Source organism: Crocodylus porosus, unplaced genomic scaffold (genome assembly GCF_001723895.1).
Source record: "Crocodylus porosus isolate Cpor-Errol unplaced genomic scaffold, CroPor_comp1, whole genome shotgun sequence".
Taxonomy (NCBI): Eukaryota; Metazoa; Chordata; order Crocodylia; family Crocodylidae; genus Crocodylus; species Crocodylus porosus.
This window is the reverse complement of record NW_017728906.1, coordinates 202,813,548-202,826,922: the sequence shown is the minus strand read 5'-3', so window position 1 is coordinate 202,826,922 and position 13,375 is coordinate 202,813,548. Positions and strand designations below refer to the sequence as shown.

At 51.9% G+C, this 13,375-nt stretch overlaps 3 protein-coding genes across 3 annotated transcripts in view; 2 read left to right on the top strand and 1 right to left on the bottom strand.

The window, feature by feature from the left end:
• The first annotated feature begins 12 nt into the window (after positions 1–12).
• On the top strand, positions 13–707 carry LOC109306416 (cytochrome c oxidase assembly factor 4 homolog, mitochondrial). The gene is made up of 2 exons (XM_019529760.1): positions 13–100; positions 204–707. Exon 2 carries the CDS (start codon positions 214–216, stop codon positions 466–468), a length of 255 nt encoding a protein of 84 aa, XP_019385305.1. The 5' UTR covers positions 13–100; positions 204–213; the 3' UTR covers positions 469–707.
• Positions 708–1,547: 840 nt separating this feature from the next.
• LOC109305578 lies at positions 1,548–3,777 on the top strand. Its single transcript, XM_019528565.1, is given in 5 exon segments — positions 1,548–1,627; positions 1,630–1,860; positions 1,921–2,220; positions 2,684–2,950; positions 3,078–3,777. Coding segments are annotated over 5 exon segments (1,308 nt in total). The 5' UTR covers positions 1,548–1,563; the 3' UTR covers positions 3,524–3,777.
• A 1,178-nt stretch (positions 3,778–4,955) lies between these two features.
• MRPL48 (mitochondrial ribosomal protein L48) overlaps positions 4,956–13,375 on the bottom strand; it is an 18,690-nt gene continuing 10,270 nt past the window's right edge. The window contains exons 6-8 of the mRNA XM_019530539.1: positions 12,024–12,126; positions 10,160–10,249; positions 4,956–5,208 (exon numbers count right to left, since the gene is read on the bottom strand). Coding sequence (XP_019386084.1) covers positions 5,131–5,208; positions 10,160–10,249; positions 12,024–12,126 — 271 coding nt within the window. The 3' untranslated portion in view covers positions 4,956–5,130. The remainder of the gene's footprint in view (positions 5,209–10,159; positions 10,250–12,023; positions 12,127–13,375) is intronic.

Here is a 13,375-nt window from a genome sequence, read left to right as displayed (position 1 = left end):
CCGACCCGGAAGCAGGTGGAGGAGGCTCGACCAATAAGAGCGTGCCTCCTCTTCCGGGTCCCGCCACGCACTTAAAGGGGCAGCCGCTGTACGAGCGCAGGTAAAGGCCATCAGATGAGCCTGTGGAACTCAGCGATGAGCGGTGTCTTCATGGTGAATATCAGTCCTTTTTTTCCCCCCTCTCTCTGATCCGCACGCTCTAGATCCATCGAGATGTCTGGCCCTAGCTCTGCAGGTCACAGCTGGAACCGGAAGCCGGAGGACGAGGAAGACCCTTTGGACCAGATGATCTCGCGCACGGGCTGTGCTGCCTTCCACTATGCCATCCAGGAGTGCATGGCTGAGCACCAGGACTGGAGGAAGTGCCAGTCGCAGGTGCAGACGTTCAAGGAGTGCATGCAGGAACATCAGAAGCAGCGCATGGAGGAGCTGCAGAAGCGGCAGCAGTTGGCCCAGGCCAGGAACTGATGAGAAGAGGCCGGAGCCTGATGCTCAAGAGACCCAACGTCAACATCTGATCCGCCAGAGCGGGGGAGAATTTAAGTCCTGAAACATGCTGCCGACTCCAGGAGGGGTATAATGCTTTGCCCCCATCATCAGGAGCTGAGCTGATGAAATGGCACAGGATATTTTTATAGTGGGGAATCCTGGGTGAAATTGCATTTAATTGTGGGGGTACAGATTAAATGTGGATTCAGGTCTTCTGGTGATCCTGACGTAAGTTCTTCTCTTGGGCCAAAGAACGTAGTGAGCATGATCTAGCATTGCACACACAATATTGCCATGGTCTCCACTCAACACGTGTGTGCTATGGAAGTCGTATAGGAAAAAGTCCTGGGTGCCATGTGGGTTTATCTAAACTGCTCCAGGTGGGAATTTGCCAGGACATCATGCAGCATCTTTCAGCTGGAAGGACCCTGGGCTAGGTACCAAGGAAACTCCCCTCACTTGGTCACTGCCAGACTGGAGAATCAGGCAGTTGGCATAGCCTGCACAATCTTGCTGGTGGGGAAAGGGGGCATGTAGATTTGCTGTCTCAGCTCTGCTCTGAAAAGCCTCACATAGTCAGCTGCATGGAATGAAGGACAAGCAGCAGAGTCAACTCAGCCAGGCCTGAATCTGATAGCTCAAGGGGGCGGCATGTTTTATTTCCAACACACGAGTGCTTAAACAAACTTTAAAAAACAAGCACTCAAGTACCAGCCAGCCAGCATCAGGGCTGCCCCCTTAGGTTGTCCCCTATCATAGAATCGTAGAGAAGAAGGTCTGGAAGGGACCCCCCAGAGGTCATCTAGTCACCCCTATCCAAGCCATCCCATACAAATCCAATGTTAGCAAAATTGCACAGTCAAACCTGACACAACACAAGGCATAACACCCTAATCTGCCACAGGTAAAGCAGGGGGACTGCAGCAGCCAACATCCTGCTTTCCTTTCCCCTCCCCAGCCCTTTCACCTGCCCTGGCATCGCCATGTGGCCTCTCCTCTATTTCTTGCTGTTCTGAGGTGCAGTTCTCCCTGCCCCGCCCCGGCAAAATCAAGCCATGCCAGCCCCCTCCGGTCATGGGCCAGGTGCACTCCCTCATCTGGTATCACAAGCCTTGCTGGGACCCCAAGACCAAGGGCTACAGGGCACAGAGCTGGCTTGGATTGCGGCCAGAGTCACAGCAGCACCGGAAGTGATTTTCCTGGGCAACTTCTGGGGCAGCTGCAGTCTGCTTCTCCAGAATGTAAGCCTGGGCAACAACGGCACCTGTGGGGTCTGGATCCATGCTGTCCAGCCCCCGGGGTTGATGCTGAAGGCCACGGACAAGCAGCAGCACGAGCGGTGGATGGGCATGATCCAGGGGCAGGTGGCAGGTGAGGGAATCCAGGTGTCTGGGCCCCCAAACCCCTCCCACCATGGGGGAGAGAACCCAGGTGGGCCTGACCTCTGCTCCCCGCACCACAGTGGGCCTCTCCACCCCCGCCTGGAGGGTCTGTGGCCATTGTGGGAGGGGATCATGACCCACCTGACCTGCTCCTTGCCCCACCACTGCCCCCTGCAACCTCTAGGCCTGGCCTGGGGGGGCCTGGAGGGCCCAGGGGGAGCACAGACCCAGTCCTGGGCCCAGCTGGACCTGGAGGGTGCCCCCCAGTGCAAGGACCACAGCCATGCTCTCTCCTGCACCCTGGATGCCCCCGATGCCCCTCAGGCGCGCCTGGAGCTGCATGTGCTCTGTGAGTGGGGGTGGGGCAATGGGGGGTGTGGCTAAAGGGTGGGGGCACTGGTATTGGAGGAGGGATAGAAGACTGGATGGGGTTCAAGGAGCAGGGGGAGGGGCATACATCTGTGGGGCGGGGTCCAGAACAGGGGTTATGGTTGCAGCAGGGATGGAGGGCAGAGGCATTGGGGGTGGAGCCTGGGTGTAGCTCTGAGCTTCAAGAAGGACCTGGCTCAGGGGGCAGGGCCACTGGGGTAGGAGGTGGAGCCTGGTGTGAGAGCAGTCTCCTAGCTGGGGGAGCACTAGGGTGTGGGGCTAGGTCAGGGCAGGTGGGAATTACAGCCTGAGGGCAGAGCTCCAGCAGCGGGGGGGTAGGGCCACTGGAGGCCCCACCCCCAGCCTGGGGCTGCTGTGGCCCAGATGCGCCCAGGTTTGGGTTGGCACATCAAGGCAGCAACCAAGTTTAACAACCCCTGCAGATCCCCCAAGGAATGTGACGGTGACAGGGATGCCAGAACCAGTGGTGCTGGAGGGGCAGCTTGTGCAGCTGCACTGCAGAGTGCCCAGGGGTGCCAACCCCCCTGTCTACCAGTACTGCTGGTCCCAGAACTGGAAGGCACTGGGAGAGCATGGCCCCATGCTAGCCTTCACGGCCCAGGCACAAGGCTCTACCCGCATCTACTGCTGCATGGCCCAGAGCCCCCAAGGCATAACCACCTCCCCACCCCGCTCTGCCTCCATGTGCAGTGCAAGCGCAGAGGGGCAGGGCTGGGGGCAGCAGAGGGGTGCGGCTCAGGGGTCAGCACATGCATGCACATACATGCATGCACCCCCCCGCCCCCCAGGCATCCGGGACACACACACACAACTCAGGTGACTGGACCATACCCCCTGCCCCCTTTGTGAAACGGCATCCAGTGTGGGGGAGTGGGGAGCCCAGCCGCCTGGGTCCCCTCCACCTCTGGGAGGCTTGTGGTGCCCAGCAGTATTGGGAGGGCAGCCCAGACACCTGGGTCCCCTCCCTCTTACCACCCCCCACCCTTGCAGACGCACCCTGGGCTGTGTCGCTGGAGCTGCAGGCGGCACTGCCCATCCACGCCAGGGACCCCGTGGCGCTGCTCTATTCCTGCCAGGCCAAGTCCCTGGCTGCCAACTTCAGCTGGTTCCAGGATGGGCAGGACCTGCTGGGGCAGAACAGACGCTGGCTGGACCTGAATCCAGTGCATCCTGAGGACACTGGCACTTATGTATGTCAGGCCCACAACGTCTTTGGTGCTGCCCGCTCATTCCCACTGGACCTGGGTGTGCTCTCCGAGTAGCTGCCAGATACCCAGGGCGGGGCTCCTGGGCTGTCTGTCACCATTGGCTCCTCCCCTGTGCAGCACTGGGCACAGGCAGCCAGCCAACCCAGGCAGATGCCTTGCCTGTCAATCATAACAGCAGGTGCTGGCTCCCAGCCAACCCTGGCAGGTGCCTGCCTGTCCATCACCCTCGTGCCCTGCTCCCTTCCAGTACCAGGCTCAGGCTCTCACCCAACCCAGGCATCTTCCTCCCTCCAGGACCCACCTACCTGCTCTAGACCTCTCCCTTTGCCCCCCCAGATCCACCAGAGGAGGTGCAGCTGGTGCTGGAGCCTAAGGTCGGTGCTGGTGGGGGCAGCACATGACTGAACAGCACCAGGGACTGACCCGCCCCATGCCCACCTCGACCTGGTACTAGGACTGGTGGTCCCTGGTGCCTCCCCACCAGGGCCCATGCTGGAGCTGCACATGGCCACCCCAGAACCACAGCCCCTCAGCTGCATCTTGTCTACCAGCCTGCGAGGCCCAGGGCTTCCCCGCCCCCAACTCCACCAGATGTAGAGCTGCCAGGGTCCTATTGGTGTGTGGCCATGAATGGGAGGCTGCCCCAGACGTGGAGAGTGGAGGAGTTGCTTGGTGTCAAGATGCAACCAGCTCGGGGGTGGGGAACAGCTTAGAGCTGAATATAACACTGCACAGGGGATAGCAGGGGACTTACCTGGAGCGGAGATGCAGCTAGTTCTGGGGTGGAGCTCCTGGAGACCTACTAAGTATAATGCAGCTCAGGGAGGGTTTAAGCCAGCCAAGGGATGCAGCCAGCTCTGGCGGAGACCAGCTGAGTAGAACACACCATGGGGGGACAGGGCTATGGTGCTGTCATGAAATCAAATAAAGCTGCAGAGACAAATGCCAGCGGGGTCGTTGGTCACCTTGTGTGGGTCTCGGAGGGAGGGGGTGGTCTCCAGCTCTGGTATAGGGACATAAGGGTGGGGGGTCTGGGAGCCCGGATGCCTGGGTTCTCTAGGAAGAGAGTGGCAGAAAAGCCAGGGCTGTATCTGCCCTGCTGGGGCTGCAGTGGTCAATGGGGACCACTAGGGGGCACTACGAGCATTGCAATCCTGCTGGGGGGAGCTGGGTCCCCTCTGGGGGGCACTAGGGGGTGCTGTGTTGCCTTGGCTCAGCTGGTGACAGGTTGACAGTGGGGGTGGGTCTAATGGCAGTGGCAACCAGAAGTAGCTGCCACTGTCCAGGGCTGTTGGAAAGCAGCTGCACCACCCTAGCACCGCTGCATACTTGGGGGCGGTAGGACTGACTGCACCCCCACACCTGGGCCAGGTGGGACTGAGTGGCCTGCTGCAAACCAGATGGAATCCCTTGGTGGGCTGAATCCAACCCACAGGTCATATTTTGCCCACCCCTGCCCTAGGAGAAAGTATAACCTGGGCACTTACACAACACCGGCATTTAGCCTTTATTAAAGATCCTTAATGGCATGGTTGGAAACTGTCTCCAAGGAGCAAATGTATCCATAAAAGTATTGGCAGAATAGTCTCTGAAGGCTACAAGGAGCCAAGGGAGGGAACCATTATCTTTACAAAGTGGATGCTGAAACAGGCTGCGTGTGCTCAGTTGGAGAGTTGTGACATCAAGTCTTCAAGTTCCGTTCGAGTCTTCAATCGAATCTTGAAGTCGGACTCTGTGTACTGCAGGGCAGAGAAATCAGAGTTTGTTTCAAGACAGTCCTTGCCTAGTTCTTAGTTCTGGAAGAGTCCAGGATACCCACAGGGCTCACCCACTGCTCTATGCTATGCTCGGGATCTGTGAGAAACGTTGGTGGTCCTCTGATTGAGCTCTACGGTGGTAGAACGCTTTCAAACACATCTGACGTTCAGGGCTATTGCTCAATAGGTTTTAGTGTTCTGAACTCAGTCTACAAGTCGTTCTACAGGTATACAGTATAAGGAGCAAAAAAAAAGGTGCAGGGTAACATAGGACCCCTACAGGGCAGACTAGGGCAATTGGTGACAGATAGAAGGGACAAAGCTGAGCTCTTCAATGAGTTTTTTTGCTTCCATATTCCTGAACACAGATCAGAACAAATCTCCCAATTGCATTATAGACGAGCACAGGGGGGAAAACAGCCCACCAACTGTTAGCATTGACTTAGTGAAGGGACACTTGGAGGGGCTGAATGTGTTTAAGTCTGGATGATCTTCATCCAAGGGTGCAGAAGGAATGGGCCAGTGTCATAGCAGAACCACTGGCATGGCTGTTTGAGCACTTGTGGTGCTCATGTCAGGTCCCAGAGGATTGGAAAAGGGCCAGTGTGGTCCCTATTTTCAAGAGGGGGAGGAAGGATGATCTGAATAACTATAAGCCACTTAGCCTCACCTCTATCCTTGGGAAAACCTTTGAAAAAATTATTAAGATCACATTTGTGGGAGTCCAGCAAGGAAAGCAATGCTAAAGGGCAATCAGCACAGGTTCATAGCAGGTAGATCCTGCCTGACTAACCTTGTTTCTTTTTATGACCATGTCACAAAATGCTTAGATGCAGGGGATGAGGTAGATGTCATCTACCTGGATTTTAAGAAAGCTTTCAATATGGTATCTTATCCTATTCTCATAAATAAACTGAGTGGCTGTGACCAAGATGATTACAGAGTCAGGTGGGTGGCAAATTGGCTTAGGGGTTGCACCCAGACAGTGGTGGTGGATGGGTCGGTACCGACCTGGAAAGATGTGGGCAGTGGAGTTCCCCAAGGTTCAGTCCTTGGACCAGTGCTGTTCAATGTCTTCATCAGTGACTTGAATGAGGACATGGAGAGCATTCTGTCCAAATTCGCAGATGACACCAAATTATGGGGCCCTAGTACACACACTAGTGGGCAGGGAACAAATCCAGAGAGATCTAGACAGGTTAGAAAAGTGGGTGGAACAGAATAGCATGCAATTCAACAAGGACAAATGCAAAGTGCTGCACCTAGGAAGAAGGAATCAACAACACACCTATAGGCTAGGGGATGACCCTCTCAGCAGCACTGTAACAGAAAGGGATCTCAGAGTCACTGTCAACTCTAAGATGAACATGAGTCTTCAATATGATGAAGTGATCAGTAACTGTGCTCTATCATGCATTAGCAGGTGCATGACAGGTCCAGGGAGGTGCACTGGTCAGGCCTCAGTTGGAGTACTGCGTCCTGTTTTGGGCACTGCACTTCAAGAGGGATGTGGACAGCCTCAAGAGGGTTCAGAGCCTGCAGGCAAGGCACTACGAGGAGAGACTGAGGGTTCTGGATCTCTTCGGCCTCTGCAAGAGAAGGCTGAGAAGTGATCTTGTGGCCACCTACAAATTCATCTCGCGGGGGTGGGGGGGGAAAGGGATAGGAAATGCTCTGTTTACCAGGGCACCTCTTGGAGTAACTAAAAATAATGGCCACACACTGACGGAGAGCAGATTCAGGTTAGACATCAGGAGGAACTTCTTTATCAGGAGGGTTGCCAGAATCTGGAATTGGGTTCCAAAGGAGGCGGTGCTCTCCCCTACCTTGAGGGTCTTTAAGAGGAGGCTGGACAAGCACCTCACTGGGGTCATCTGACACCAGCACTTTCCTGTGCAGGGCAGAGGGCCAGACTTGATGATTTGCTGAGGTCCCTTCCAACCCTAACATCTGTGAATCTACAAAAAGGCAGCCCACTAATTCAAAGCACTTTTTATTTATTAATAAAGCAAGTCTGAGCTCACCCCAGTGAAACAGCATCTGTACACTGATCTTCCATAGACAGGGACAGGAAGGCAGGGAGAGGTTAAGAGACTCACCCAAGGACACAAAGTGAATCAGTAGCAAAACCAGGAATACCCTGACCCTAGCTCACAGCCCCTTGCCCTAATCCACAGGACTCTCAGAAACCACCCTTTGTTTTGGGTAGAAATATCTGCATAGAGACCTAAACTATACAGGGCTGAGACGAGAAGGCTGCTGGAGGGAAGAAAGAGAGAATAAAAAAGTTTTTTGCAATTGTTTTGGATGATATCTTGTACTGACTGCATGGCTGAGATAGACTTCAACGGGCTTTTGAATGTGAAGCATTTGTCACCTATTATTCCTTGTAATAAAACATGCTATTGCAAGGGAGCACTGATTCTCCTCTCACTTGAGCAGACAGCTTAGAAGCACTGATTCTCCTCTCACTTGAGCAGACAGCTTAGAAGCAACTCCACTGCAGACATTGGAGTCGTACCAGGTATAAATATGGAGCACCTAAGAGCACAGAGGCCTTGAAAGACAGAATGAGCATTGCTGACATTGGCATACACCCTGCACAATGCACACACTAACTCAGAAGGCTTAAGCCAGCGGTTCTCAGCCTTTCTGGACTTGTAGCCCCCATCGGAAAATGCCAGCTCTTTGTCTGCACTTGGGTTTTTGCTGACTATGGAAAAACAACAGCAATTTTTCTACTACAAAGAACTCAGCCAAACCACAACAGCAGCTCAGGATGTTTTAAAAACTCTGGATTCTGTTTGAGATCTCGGTTTATCTTGTGAAACACATTTCCATACCTAACAGTTCTAACACTGCCTGGCACCCCACGGCTCCCTAGAAAGGATCTCGTGACACCCAGGTTGAGAATCACTGGCTTAAGTATTACCCTGTGAAACACAGCCTTTCCCTGGGCATCAAGACTACCCCTGTAGTACTGCTCAGTGAGTTGCCACCTAAAGCTTATAGATCTTGAGCTAGGGATGATGCAACATTTATGAGTACACAGAAAATCAGTCAAGCCATTAACCATATGGTGTTGGTTAAGTGCAACTATCAATGCCAACTGTGCGTGTGTTTTTCAGCGAGAACTGAAGAACTGATTGTTTGGGAAGATCAACACACACCCCACCCCCCGAGCCCAAACCTAAGCTTACTGCAAAGCCACAGATCTCTTTCCTGATGGCAGCCATGAGAAAAACATGGTGACCATAAGGGAGAAAGGTAGCATTAAGACTTGCACATAAAATGAACAGTGGGCAAGAAGTCTTTTCCCTCTACTCCTGTCTGTGAAGCAATACTAAACCAGACCAGGCAAAGTTACTTGCATCGTCATACTTCAATTCTCCTGCTCAAGGAAATCTACCTAGGACCTTTAAAAGGCAAACTTGGGAAAAATGATTTGTAAGGTGGCTGGACACTGAAAAAATCATGACCCTGAGAAACTCTTATTTCAATATTTGAGAAAGGCAGATTGCTTAGGGTGATCTCTTTTATTGGACCAATGATGTGGTTGGGATAAAGTCAGACAAGCTTTCCAACATAAGACCTTCTTTGCTGGTTCTCACCCTTTCACCCTAAGCAATCCTTGCCTCTCACATAATTTCTGCACTATCACGGCTACAACTTCACTCTTACATTACTTCAAATACAGACATTTTTGGCTCAACAAACTCCCTTGAATAAGCAGAGCTGGCTTGCTTTTGTAATAAAAGGGCATCTGCGAAATTGGCTGGAGGGCTTATACCTTACTTGTCACTGATACACTAAGGGCTCTGTTCTGTGCTTCAGCAGTTTCAATTTAGGGAACTAGAGGATTATTAGGAGCTTCTGAAGAGAACAAGACAACCTTCCCAGGAAGTGCAATCGTGCAGTTAGAGCAGGGGGTTCAACATCTGGCCCATGGGCCAGACCCAGCCTGCAGTGCTGTGTCATTTGGCCTGCCAGGCTCCCCACGACTCCAGAATTTCAGCGTTAGAAAAGCAATGGCACCACTCCCCCACCACCAAACTTCTGGAGCTGTTGGGAACCCCAGACCCCACGGACAGGATCTGGTACCTGATCTCAGTGCACAGGGCCAGGTTGGGGTGGTGCTGCTGGGCCCCATGGCCCAATCCCAGTGTAGGATGGTGGGCAGGGGCAGTGCCAGGACCCAGGGACCCAACCCCAGCAGAAGTGGCTGTTGCTGGCCCACAGGGACATAATCCCGGAGTGGGGGGAAGGGCCCATTCCTGGCACATGGTGGCAGGAGGGGGTGCTGCCAGCCCCCCAGGACTCAATCTTGGTGCAAGGAGGGGTGCTGGAGCCCACAGCCTGATATGAGCTTCAGATGGGCTCTGCGCCATCCACAAGATTGAGTACCACTGTGTTAGAGCCAAGAACATGGAGTGAATTCTCTGGGGCTCCATTATTACACTCTGCTTTGGATTAACTCTGCCACAGAGTAAGTCATGATAAATTAATATCTGTTTCTTCATCTATAAAATAGGGACAGTATTTCCCTGTTTGAGAAAGTGTCGAGTAGTAGCAAAGACAAAAAAGTGTCTGATTTTCCTAGAGATTTTCTCTAGGAACAAAATAAAGCAATGTACAATCCACTTTCCCTTTGGATGGTAATGGAGATAGGGCTCTCTCCTCTCACTAACACAAGACTAGAGGAAGGAGTCCAGACACTAAGTAAGGCTGTAGTTCATGAGCTCCAAGAAACAGTTTCAGATTGCCCAATGTTCACACGGAGGCCTCATTCCAACAGGCACTGGGCAATGGAAGAGGCAACCAGCCAACGAAAGAGATGGAGCAAGCCCTTATACAGTGTTCCCAAGAGGCAGACTTCACCTTGCCTATAATAAAGGCTTTCTGAAGGCAAACACATCAATACAACCCAACGTACCTCTTTCACTGACAGACGGACGCCTTCAGGCTGGTTACTCTGCATAATTTCCAACAGGATAGGAGCAAATGTTGCGCTCAGACTCCTGACCTGAAAGGTCAAAAGAAAAGGCTGCAGAAGACAAGCCAAATGTATACAGACTTTTTACATTAATGGCGCAGTAAAGGAGCCCAGTTCAGCACAGCCCTATGGCAGACCATAATGGGGACAACTGTACTCCAGCACATACAGATTTAGGGATCCTCACGCCTTTCATACCCAGAGCATCCCAGCAAGTCCAGTTGGGGGAACTTCTAATGCAACAGCCTCCGGTCCTACCCAGCCTCACTGCAGTCTGGACAAGCCCTCTGCACTGCTGCTCTTGCTATCTGTACTGCGTCTCTGGTCTCTCCCCACCCCATTTTGAATCTCAGCTCAATACCTCTCATCCCTTTTCTATGATATTTACCTCCTCCAACTCCACTCCTCTGAATCAGAGGTTTACAAATGAATCAGTGGAGGGGGCATCCACACGTGCTGCAGCTACAGAGACATTCACACATAGCATAGGGCTAGCATGAGCTAGAATAAACTGTCACTAGCAGCTGGAACCTGTCACAGACTCTGCAATGAAAAACCAGTAAATCCCACTGTCAATCTCCAAACTTCCCAGTGCTGGCACTCTGCAGCGGTTAGCCTGTAAACGCTGAGGATATAATCTGGCAGAGGCAGAACTTGAAGACTTGAGGCCAAATACAAAAATTCAGTTCTAGAGATGGAAATTTTCCACGGCTAGAAATGACTGTGGGAGAAGCAGCAGTTCCCAGGGGGCCCCCTGCCCACTTCTCACACAGGGAGTCCAAAGGGAGAAGCAGACAAGGGGCAGCACTGCTCCTTGCACTTTGCTCCCAGTGTCCAGACTGATCCCACTCCAAAGCAGTAAGATGCAGGCAAGGAGACCTGGTGGCTGCTCTGGTCTCCCCTCCCAAATGCCTGGTGAAGTGGGAGCAACTGCCCCTGCACCTTCTCCAGACCGGGGCGACACCAGTCTCCAGAGTTGTGGAGCTTTTTCCCACGGCTCCACAGCTCCTGAACCCCAGGAGGAGCTAAGCTGTAGGAAAGCAAACAAATGTTCATTCTCCTGGGGAAACTCTCCCGGGAGCCATTTGTACTGGTTGTAATGGGTTTATTTCCTCCCAGAATGGCCATTCTTGCTCTGGGAGAAAAAAAGCTGGAATGCCTGTACCTCCTGGTTTCTATTAGAAGAGCAAAATTTTTCCTGGTAGAAATTGAAAGCCTATCTTAGCCTGGGCATCTGCAGCTTTGAGGGAAGAGAAACTGAGGAAAAAAATTCCAGTTTCAAAACTGCCCGTATAACCATTGCCCCCTGGGAAGTCCGATCTGAGTAACAGCACTTTGTGCTCCCAACATCTCACCCAATTATACAGCTGGTCAAATAAAAAAATATTACCAAAAAAACCCAGTTTCTGACATATTCCCTGGAATATCATGGCTACAACACTGCAGCCCTACTACAGCGTAACCAGTGAGTTACAAAGGGTTTACTGAAAGTACCTGCCTGGAGACAGGCTCTGTCCCTGTGACCATTTTTTCTTTTATTATTAGCTACCGTTCCTGGTGAGAGGCAGCATATCTAATGGTTAAAGCTAAGGATAAGAGGGGGCTCCCTGGTTCTCCGTTCTGCAAGTGGCTTATTGTGGAATGTCTCATTAAACTCCTTTGTACTACAACTGCCCACAAAAACAAACCTGGTTTCCCCATTTCCCAAAACAGTTAGCTGATATTTGCCCAGTGCTTGGAGATCCTCGGGGAGGAAGTGTTAGGAAGGAGCAGAGGGCTCTGAGAAGCAAAGACAATGTCCTACCTGAACCACTCGCTGGTGGGTGGTAAGAACAGCATCCATGTACATCTTGTTCCCCACCTCCTGTACTACCATCACCTCGGTGGTTTTCGTGGGCAACGCGTAGCTGCCGGAACAAGTTCAGCTGTCAGCACCCAGGAGAGGGGAGGAATGTGTGCAAGGCCTCCCTGGCACAAGCGAACCTCCCGCAGCAGATACCAAGGGACGGGACAAGAAATTAATCAGGCAAAGTCCTGGCAATAAGGGCCAGCACAGGAGGGCGTTTTACAGGAAACAGGTACAAGAGAAGCCTAAAGCATCAGCATGACCACAAGCTCTTTTGATCACAGGGGCCAATAAGAGCCATTCTTTTAAACTACAGCGTGCAAACACCTGCTACACTGTTTTATTCTCATCAGCACTAACTGAGTTACAGTGGTCAACAACAGGGTTGAGAAATGATTGTGTAGCAAGCCAAGTTATGGAGACTTCTAGCCATGTGCACCTGGTACACAAGAGGAAACTATTCTTTACAGAAGTGTAAACCTACAGGCTTCAGTGTTGTTGCTCTGCATTTATCCAGGTATAAATGAGAACAGAATATTCCCCACTATGCCCAGGTGTGCTACAGGCTTCCTTTGTGACTGGACAAATCACTTAACATATCTGTGCCTCAGTTTGCCATCTGTAAATTGGGGATAGCACAACTTCTTCTGTCCTGTGCTTTGTCTGCCTGGCCAGTTGAGCTTATGGACTTTTGTAGCACAGGTTGTCTCCTTCCCTGGGTACAGCTCCAAACACAACAGGGTCTGACATCGGTCAGGACATGTAGATATTAGTATTAATATTCAAATTTTATATTAAAACCGATGAGATCCACCACTGAGGGTATGAAGCGTTAAAAGGTCTATTCATTTCCCAGCATCCGCCAGCCTCTTTCTTAAATACAAATGTCTACACAGGCAACAGAAGGGTTATGGGATTGGTAATGGAGTAAGAATGTCGTAACATATTTTTCCTTCTAACCCCAGGCCATTATACTACTGCTCTCTAGATGCCGGATGTTCACTTGAGAGTCTAAAAAGTCTAAACAGTCCAATTTTCCTTGCGTTTCAAGCACTAAGCATTACGCAGACTGCATATTTGAAACCACGTTCAGACACGGATCACTTATTTGCTTAAATCCTGCTACACTGGATAGAACAGGTCCCTGGAACAGCACCACTCAGGTGCCAAGAGAGCCAACCCTTATCATCAGAGGAGTTAAGAGACAAGCTTAATGTGGTCCCCATCTTCAAAAAAGGGAAGAGGGAGGACCCGGGCAACTATAGGCCCATCAGTCTTACCTCTATCCTTGGGAAACTCTTTGAGAAGAT

Bases quoted from the DNA above. Each gene is read 5' to 3' on its own strand.
- LOC109306416 (XM_019529760.1), top strand. From the start codon at position 214: ATGTCTGGCCCTAGCTCTGCAGGTCACAGCTGGAACCGGAAGCCGGAG.